The 10700-nt window shown below is 35.9% G+C and overlaps 1 protein-coding gene across 1 annotated transcript in view; it reads left to right on the forward strand.

The window, feature by feature from the left end:
• LOC135849170 (uncharacterized) overlaps positions 1-7827 on the forward strand; it is a 91184-nt gene extending 83357 nt beyond the window's left edge. The window contains exons 2-3 of the mRNA XM_065369449.1: positions 2563-3411; positions 5434-7827. Of these exons, the coding sequence (XP_065225521.1) occupies positions 2580-3411; positions 5434-7703 (3102 nt within the window). The 5' untranslated portion in view covers positions 2563-2579 and the 3' untranslated portion in view covers positions 7704-7827. The remainder of the gene's footprint in view (positions 1-2562; positions 3412-5433) is intronic.
• Positions 7828-10700: the final 2873 nt, after the last annotated feature.

Consider the following 10700-nt stretch of genomic DNA (forward strand, 5'->3'; position numbering starts at 1 on the left):
TGTAACCAAACTTCCAAAAATCGAAGTTATTTTTGGATTTTTAAAAATGTAAAAAAAAAACTATCAAGTAGGTACATGTTATGAATAAAAAAGTGCAACTTTCTTCATTTTTATTTTCAACTGTGAAGGCGGGCTTTCAACGGTAGGTATTTCAAATACCATAGTTGTCGCCAAATTCCAGGCGTATCAATATCAATAAGTTACCTATGAATTCAATAATGAATTTTTAACGAACATAAATTCTAGAACACATGAGAAAATCGGAATTCTGATTCATTCAACACGACACACTACAAGCGACTCATTTTCTTGATTGTCGTCAGTTGGATCTATGCGAATGCCTAACTCGAAAACTACAACCTTGGAGTCATTTCAAACTCAAAGTCTCCAATTCTAGCAGGGTCGTTCGTCGTTCCATGACAAATCGGCGGATTTTTGCACGAGGTGGTCTTCGATTCTTTTGAAAATCAGATCATGTGGGGATCTTCGATTTTTTAAAAATCAAATCATGTGTAATGGTCATCAAACGATGACGAATGACGCAAACCGGACATTTTTTCGATTTTTTTGGCTGAGCTGTCGAGCTTCAAAGTTCTCCAAAATGGTAGAAAATGGAAAACTTCATTTGATAATTGCTCCGGTTGTACGTGATATAGAATTTTGAACTTTTTTTCAAATTGTAGTACCTTGAGCGGGTAATTGACAAATTATGTCAAAATCAGTGTTGCCACTCTCAAAAACCTAAAAAACCAATTTAAAAACTTATAATTCAAATATAACCATGATCTATAGGAGTAAAAATTCTGAAAAAATTCTCACAAAAAAGTAGGCTGGTGTTTTTTTTTCATTTTTGAGGGAAAAAACAAAAGTTTTACACTTACCTATTGCAAAAATACCATCAAAAACTTTAAAAATGAAAATGTTTGCACTTCTGAGATATTTTACCAATGTGTAGACGAACATGTGAAAAAATCCCCCTCCCCTTCAATTTCTCAACGATTGACGAGAAATGTCATTTTCGTGCTATAATTTTAAGAGTGAAACATAACATATTGAAAATATTTCGCCGCCGTTTTAAACAAATCAGGAACCTAAAAATGAATATTTTTGCACTTTTTAAATATTTCACCAATATGTAGACGGGCATGTGAAAAAATCTCTCTCCCATCCCCCCATTTGTCAATGAATTGACGATAAATGTCATTTTTTTGACTCTTTTGGCTATTCTTGTAGAATTCCTGGTTTTGTCGGTTCAGAAATGAACTTTTGACCAGCAAATAGGGTAAATTCCCGGAAAAAATTCAGAAGTTCTCAAAATGATCTAGAAAGCTGAAATTTGGGATACCTACCTATTTACGATTTGAAAAACAACACAAATCCATAGCATAAACGAAGTAACTCACTGAACTCGCAGATGAATGTGTATTTTTGTTAACTTTTTTTTATGTACAATTTCTCTTCATGTCCATCTTCATTTTCCAACAACTGATTAAGTGATAAAATACTATTTTTTTCCAAAATGAAAGACAATTCTATGCTACATCTCACGTACTGCTTCAAAGCAAAAATAATTTTATTATTATAGTTACCCCCACGACAAAGCTCGCAATTTTGGCAAATTTTTGTCATATTTCGGCCGATTTCCAACAAGATTGTACTATTGACTTGATAAAAAATCCTCTCTTAGCGGCGTGGATTTTTTGTTTTTTTCATTTTTTGGTCAAAGAAATTTCTTTCACCAAGTTTTTATTTTTGCTCAATTTGTGAACTGCTAGACGACTTTATTCACTATCGTTATTCTACGATTTTTCCCCTCATTAATTCTTTTAAAATATTTTCAAAAAGTTAATTTGTTTTGTTGGAGATAAGGGATTTGAGCCTTTTCAAAAGTTCGTTTTCCAACATGATTTTTCTTTGAAAGCTCAACTATTTTGTGTTTTGGTCAATTGGGTAAGGCACCTGCTCTATTACACCCATTAGAGCGATTTGGTTCCCCAACATGGGAACCTAGAGAACCTCCAAAGGATTAATCGAGCATTTTGAAAACGTTGTAGATGCCTATTTAAAAGTGTGGATTCTGATTCAACAGCTAGTACATTTGACCCCCAAAATCATTAAAATTGACCTCATTTTTCAAAATTTTAAACATCAGGCTTCCTTCGGGGAGACTAAACTTTGATTTTAAGAGTGACTCTAAATGGGTTTCAGAATCAGAATCAGAACTTTCAAAACCCTACAATTGGATACCCATAGATATTATTATTCTTTTTTTGAATTTTTCGCATTCAAACATCAGTTCTTGAAGGTTTTGCAAACTTTGATTTTGGGCTCTATTTTATTGCATTTTTTTAAATTGAGAGACTCAGGTCTACTCTTGGATATGAGATTTTGATTTTGGCGCCAAACCGATTTTAGAATCAGCCCCTGTAATCAGATACGTACTAGTCAGTGATTTTATGAATGTATGTATATTGTGAAATAGATAGGTAGGCACATATTGTAGGTGTATTCCAAGCAATAATATACACAGATACCTAATGAGATTTTATTTGTTTTTCACAGAAACCTGAATCCCAATCATGGACACTAAAAATTCAAGCGAGGCAACAGCTGCAGCTGATCATCAGAAACCAAAAAAGTTGATCCGAAGTCAGTTCAAAGATGTCATGGTCAAAGTAGACGAAGATATTTATTACCTGAATCGGCTACGATTAGCTTTAGAATCGGGATATTTTGAAAAACTATTCACCGAAGATTACAGAGACAGAAACTGCGATTTTATAGAAATTCCAATGATGGATTCCGATACATTTTCCGCTGCGGTTGATCTCATTTATGGAAGAGATTTGAGATACGTTATTAATGACGATAATTTTGCATCTGTATTGATGGCTATGGATTATTTTCAAATGGACATTTACGAGGGTCCTTATCGAGAAATTCTGGACAAAGACTTAGGTTGGGGTCGTCCGTTTAATGATGAAGTATTCAAATTATACCGTTTCATCGTGGAAACGGGAAATTACCAGCGTTTATTGTCAGTTGTTTTTCAACACCTGTCTCTACATATCCTAAAATTGCAAGGTCACGATGAATATCTATCGATTCCGTTCGATCATTATATTCACATAATTTCACAACAAGGGTTTCATTTTTACGAAGAAAGATTTAAAAAACACGAGTTCAGTGAAGTTTGTGCCAAGTGGATCTGTCACGATATAGAAAATCGTTTACCCCGCATAATAGAGCTCGTAAATGCTGCCAGATATAGAAACTACTGTCCGAACAAGCTTTCTTACGATGATACTAACCTACGGCTGCCAGCCATAGACGAGTTTACGAATGTAGATAAAGTTTCAAGATATTTTTACAAATTCTTCACGTATCCTGGAGAAATTAGCCGTATTGTTGGTAAGTCTTAAGTTACATTACATAGGTACCAACGTAATATTTCACGTTTAGTAGGGCTGTATGCTATTTAGTTACTTACTCACTTATTATTGCAAGTGAAAAATAATAATGTGCTTTGCATAACTCCACGGAATTTATCGTGTCGTGTTCGACTTCGAGTGCACGAGGATTACGACGATAGGTTGTGTAGGAAGGGGGCTGAAGAGAGGGAGTGGAAAATGCAGAGGTGAATATTTTCATAACCTTCGAGTGAACCGTTCGCGTCTGAGGAACTTCCAATTTGAACGAAGCTATAGAATAGGCATCTCAGTTTGATGAAATTTTGGGGAAATTTCAAGTTTCAAAATTCTACTGGAGGCTCCAGTAATTTTCAAAAAAAGTCGCTGGAGGCTCTGAAATGACTTGAACACACCTGAAATCGTCTTCGGAGGGTGTTAAAATTGGAGTGTAGAGTAAATTTCAGCTTTCCATCTCCATTTGATGAAATTTTGTGAAAATTTAAAGTTTCAAAAATCTGCTGGAGGCTTCAAGAATTTTCAAAATGTGGCTGGATGCTCCAAAACGACTTGAAATTCACCTGCAGTACTTCGTAGCGTATTGAAATTGATTTTTAGAATAAATTTCAGCTTTACAACTCCAATTTGATGGAATTTTGTGGGAATTTCGAGTTTCAAAAATCTGCTGGAGGCTCCAGAACTGCTCAAAACGGGTTGAAACCGTTTCCAATCGATTTGGCATGTCGAAAATAGGGTACATCCCAAATTTCAGCTTTATTGGTCAATTTGGTAAAATTTTGATTTTTTCCCTCATTTTTGGTCTAAATTGGATTTTCAAAAACTCACCAAAAATCGAAAAACGCATTTTAGCTCTTGAAATTTAGACAGGTGATAAATTTTTGCATGCTCCTTCGATCTACCTTTGTAAGGTTTGAAAAATTTCGTGCAAGTCCTATGTTGAAACGCAAAATCTGCGATTTCGGCTGACCTGTAAATCAAAATGGCCGCCATTTTGTAAGTAAGGCCAACTTTTTTTTGGGCAAGTTTGCTTTAAAATGTTCCTTAGGATGTCCCCTCTAATTAAAAAGTTGTCCCGGAGGATCGGCGTGATCGGCGGGGGGGGGGGGTGCAATTACTCCTATTGTCATATGCCGGACTATTAAATCGACTTGAAACCTAAGGAGCTTAGTTCGGATAGATGTTTGCAATACGCATATGTCGTTGATGATATGATAAGAAAATCTCTCAATGTGTAATGTACCTACCTACTACCTACCTACTTTTCCGATTTGAATGGGACTGCGATTTTTAGATAGAGTAGAAATATGGTCTGAAAACCCTATATTTGAACAAAATTCACAATTAACAATTTTCGGCAATTTATGCTTTTGAAACCAACAGGAACCAACTCCCTCGAACCAAATTTAATTATTTCCGGTCATTCTGGTCCCTCCAGCGTGATTTTCGATTCCTCCCAGGCTTGAAAAATTCTGCAGAAGGCCTCAAAATCAATTTGGGTAGCTACATATTGAGATGTGACTTAACCTCGACCCGTTTATAAAGTTTATTCAAGCCACAACTCGATTTTTAGCGGTCCAAACTGATTTCCACGTCTTTTCGAGGAGTCTTGAAATTCTAAAGATGGGAGAAAATCGATAATTGTGCTGGAGACTGCAGAATGACTCGAAGTTGCATAATTTTCCGACAAGATACGGCCATTCGTGCAAATTTCAAAATTTTTTCCTACGAACAGAAAAGTTTTGATAAGCTGCAAAATGGTCAGAAACGGAGAAATTCGTTATGAGGAGTTCATATTAGTGCTGGGGCACGAATTGCCGAAATTAGTCAATTTTGAAGTTTTAAAAATTTGCAACAAAAAAACAAAAAATGAACTAGGGCAGTTCAAATCTTTAAAAAATCGTAGTCTTCCCATCCTGCTGAAAAACATTCTATTCGACATCTTATAATGCACTCAACTCAACAGCAATGCTATTGACATAATTATGACCCTTTCGTTTCGTTTCAGATGAACCGAAATTGGAAGTATATGAAGACGAAAAATACCAAGATTTCCATCCAGATGAAGAAGAGCTCGAACAATTACGTTACAATCAAGATGATTTTTCAGAGGAAAGTGAACATCACGATTGGAATGTTCCCTATCATAACTCAAAGCTAGAAGCATTTCTGAGAAATGGCCAGTTATTCGACATCACAATCAAAGCTGATGAAAAACTATATAAACTCCATCGAGCTGTATTGAATGCTGAGTCATTGTACTTCAAGGAAATGTTTTCTATAGAGTGCTCTGAGTTAGCTGCGCAATGTGAGGGTACACCACCAACCCCTCCGAGCAAGGATAAAATATATTTTATGGACGATATCGATTCCGTATCATTTGATAGTATAGTCGAAAGTATCTACAAATTGCGGAAACAGGCAGAGTTCACAACTGGAGGGATTGTTCGTTTATTCAAGGCTGCCCATAAATTGAAAATTGACGATTTGAGGTATTCGTGTGAGTCCTGGATGAAGAGTAATTCCGAAGGCATGTGCGTTGAAGATGCCATTGAAATGTTGAATTTCACTCGCGAACACGTCGAATACAAATCATTGAATCAATTCTTCTTATCCAAATATGTGGTTGACTCGTGGCCAAAAATAGACAACTTGCCACAATTCGCAGACCTTTTCAAGGCAATCTCGCTGCCAACCTGCGAAGAAAACAAGGTAGACTTGTCTGATAAGACTGATCAAGAATCATTCAAGTTGATCATAGATTACATGTATTTGGACAGTGTAAAGGTAGAGGATGGATATATTTGGCAATTTTTAAAAGCGAGCGAGTTCTTTAGAATTGAAAAGTTAGTCGAAGAATGCGCAGAATGGTTCATTCGTAACGAACGCAAAATAAAATCCGAAGATGTGGTCAAAGTGTTGAACTTTGCTCGCAGGAACATCAAGTGTCGCGAAGCTCTAAACAGTGTTTACCTAGCCAAATACATGATCAAATGGCCTAATGTGGACAGTTCACTATTCTGTTCGATTTCTTACAATTGTCTGGAGAATTTATTAACGTCGCGCGAATTTTTTCTCGACGATACACTTGAAATTCTGGATATGTGTTCAAAATGGGTAATGCATGATGTGGAAAATCGGTATTGTCTTATTCCGCGAATCGCTCTGGCTATAAGTCAAAATCGTCTTGTAGATTGCGATGATTATCCTATCTCAAGCCCTCCTGATTTCAATAATTGCTCGCAAGACTTTATCAAAGAGAAGCTATGGGAAACTTTAACTTCAACTTCGGTTCTCCCCTTTGCAGTATTATCGAAAGATGAATCAATAATCCAAAAAACAGGGATACCTGTGTTCATCACATGGGAGTCTGAACGGGGATTATTCAAAATTTTTGATTCAAATTGGGACGAAATCGATTTGTTTCTTTTTCATAAAAATATCGATACCTTCGATGATGTATATCCAATGTCAGCCTGCATTATCAACGATAACGTATTTCTACGTTGTGGTAAGCATAATAAATCTGGTTTTTACGTTTTTAATTTATCATCGAAAAAGTTATTCTCTTTGGCATCAGATCCTCGACTTTTCAAAATCGATCATAATTGGACGTATTCTGATTCGTTCAAATATACTTTACTGAATTGTCGCAACGAAATGTACAACTGTCTCGAAGACGGTGAAATTTTTAAATATTCGTTCAAATTGAACCGCTGGATAAGATTTGCCGAACCTGAGCTCGATAAAGATGGATTGCGATTCGCAAGCGACGGAAAGAAATTGTACAGGATGTATAAAATAGCGCAAACTGATCGTACTACTGATTTTGTCATGGAAGAATACAATTTTGAGCAAAAATCGTGGATTTCTGTTCCTAATTCGAGACTGCAGGTGAATATGCGAAGTTTTGTCGATGGTTCTAAATATTGGGTCCTTCATGAGCTGATACATTTGAACGATAATGGCTTCGCTGCGTTATTCAAAGGACAACTATTTCGATTCGATCAGCAGGAAGAAACTTGGCGAAATGTATATTTACGACCATACAGTGATTACCATAGCGTTGATTTGTACAGTAAAACATGTATCATTGGCCAGAATGAAACTGGTCAAATGTTGTTTGTGATCAATAATTTATTGTATTGTCTCAATCGTTCTCCTTCGTATGATGATTGGGTATTGATAAAAGAATGGCCTATCATCAAAAATTCTAAACAAACGACTACATCTTATTTTAATATTGTGGCTATTCATACACCCTGTATTCATGTGTAATTATTTTAATCGCGTACAGTTTCATGATTACGTACCTGCTTGAATGCATATTTTATACTTATGTGTATAGTGTAGATATATTATACCTAACGTTGAAAATAAACTTACAACTTGCTCTTTGAAATTTTGACTGAGTAGGTATATAGTACATAGTTCTGTTATCTGTCTACCTATAGGCCTATACATATATTTTTTAGGGATATTTTTTGTAGAGATCTTGTGTCTTACAGTTGATGAAAGACACTTCTTTGACGTGGGTGTGCCAGGCATTTGTTTAGTAAAATATATGTACTTCCGAATGAGATTTTTGAGCACATACACTACACAGTTTTCCATCCGCAATCTAGGACTTGGTATATGGTACCTCTAAAAATGTGTTTTTCAGGAGGTTTACCTTATCATGTGTACTGGGTTATTCCACGTCAATTCGACCAAGAAGTTGGGATGACATTATACTTCGTAAAGTCGATTTTAAGAAATTGAAAGTTTGCGAAAAAATACGACTTTTTGATTTAAATCGTGAAAAAAAGTTTTGATTGGTGAAGTTTGCCGATGTGACCCCTATTTTCACGTATCAGTTGAAAAAGTTGGAAAAATTCATTCACTCGATGAAATAAACTCTTCACAAAAAAATCAAAATTCGAAAAAATTTAGAAAATAAAAGAATTTGAATTTTTTTGCTATGAGTGTAATTTGTATCGACTTTTTCATGAAATAGGCCAGAAAGAGGTCAAAATAAGACAACTGAATAAATTTGAACTTTTTTTGATGTTTATTGGAATCGAAAATTGAATTTTTTCAAAGGCACTCCCGCTATAAGATGGGTGAAACGGCCATTGATTCATAATGGATCGAAGGTGGTCCAAAAAGTCACCCTTGATGTAAAAACTCTCCGTACAAATGTTTGACCACCCACCCCCTCCCCGTTCGGAGAAACTGCCCCTTAAACATAAAAAATTCAAAGATTTATTTCTCATAGGGGGGTTGACGAAAAATTTTGAAATTTTCACAGATTGTGTACATTAGGGTGGTTCATGTAACATTTTTATTGAAATCTTAAGGTCTTACTCTCTAATTTTGTTCCTTTTGATGAAAAAATGACACCATAAAAATTTTGTTGAAAAATAATAATATTATTTAGAGGTCGCGCACAAGCGTTGATTGTTGAGAGCTACGAGCGCGCGAAAGCACAATACTTCCCACGATGATGCCGCGGGAAATGTAACAAAGCTCAATGGGGTTGATTCTATGCAGCTGTACTGAGAGTGGCATCCCCACTACAACTTATTAAGTGATACCAATTTTTTGGGGGCTTTTAAAACAACTATTCCAAAGCAGGGCTGTTAAATTACCGTAATTTATTCGCTGGTAAAATACAGTATTTTACAGTATTCATGGTATTTTACCATTTTGGATATGAAGAGTTATTTGTAGTTTGACTTCAAAGTTCTGAACTTCTGACCTGCCTCTGGAGTAAATTTTCATCTGTTTTAAGTGTTATTAGAGATTATAGAAAATTTTCCATGGAAATTTGGAAATTTAAGAAGGAAAGATGGGAAAAAAGTGTTAATTTGGCTTTTTGGTAAATTATGGTAAAATATGGTAATAAACTTTTGGTAAAATACTGTAAAATACGGTAAAATAACGCCGTAATTTACCAACATAAATTACCTTTCAGCCCTGATTACCCCTATTGCAGTTTTTGAGTTTACAAGACCCAGGTCTACTCTGGTTAGAGACTCGATTTTGATTTTGAAGCCATAAGCCAATTTTAGAATTAGAATCAGCATTAATCAGATAAAATTGAAATCCTGTTGGCCGTCTCAAGTGCTTTGGTCAGATATATTAGAGCGTAGGGGTGTTCGAGCGTTCTACAGAACGCTGCAGAATTTACAGAAAACGTATAAAATTAGGGGGTTTGAGCGCTCATGATCTACTGAAAATGGACTACAGGCTGCTGTAATGCAATATTTCACAACTGGAGGTTTCTGCAACTTGGTGGAGAGTTCGGGAGTCCAGCTGTTACTCTACTTCATTCAGTACCTAGGTATTCTATTTTAATATTTTTGGGGTTTTGCGCGGTTTTTGTGATGGTCATGAATCAAAGATTCAATTTCAAACAGAAGACTGGTGGTTGGGGAGACCACCTCATGTGTTAGAATGGACAAGTATTCGAATGGTCAAGTGGTAGAAAAAGAGAGGAAAAAAGGGAAAAATATTTTTGTTGCCAACCCACTTTGTTTGGAGAAGAAAATTTTGTAAATTAAAATGAAAAGTAAAGCCCAAGTATTAGAATGGTCAAGTTGTAGAATAGTCAAGTATTAGAATGGACAAGTGTTAGAAAATACAAATATCAGGATGGACTCGGAGAATGTGAGAATTAGGCGAGGCGAAGCCGAGCCGTTTAAAATTTATATTTCATTCGATGAGCATTACTCCCCTTGGTGAGTTCAGACGGAGGCTGACATTACCGTGTATGTAGACAGTACCTGCGGTAGTTTCTAAAAAACTGTACTCACCGAGGCCGAAGGCCGAGGGAAGTTAACAGACATAGTATGAACAACAAAGCGACCCGCGCAACCGAGGCGAAGCCGAGGTGAGCGGACACAACGCCCCCCAACCCTGAAAACGGCTACCCTTGTACCCTATTATCCAAAAAAGTAGTAAGTCTAAGTACCACTTCCTCATCCTCTTATAACAGATTGCTCTTTTCCCCCTATTTTTCAAATACTTGACCATTCTAATACTTGACTATTCTACTACTTGACTATTCTACAACTTGACCATTCTAATACTTGGGCTTGACTTTTCATTTAAATTATTTTACAAAATTTTCTTCTCCAAACAAAGTGGGTTGGCAACAAAAATATTTTTCCCTTTTTTTCCCTCTTTTTCTACAACTTGACCATTCTAATACTTGGCCATTCTAACACAAGAGGTGGTACCGTATTGACTCATTATAGGATTTTCAACACTCTTTTCATTACCGATGTCGGT

This window comes from Planococcus citri, chromosome 5 (genome assembly GCF_950023065.1).
Source record: "Planococcus citri chromosome 5, ihPlaCitr1.1, whole genome shotgun sequence".
In the NCBI taxonomy this organism is placed as follows: Eukaryota; Metazoa; Arthropoda; class Insecta; order Hemiptera; family Pseudococcidae; genus Planococcus; species Planococcus citri.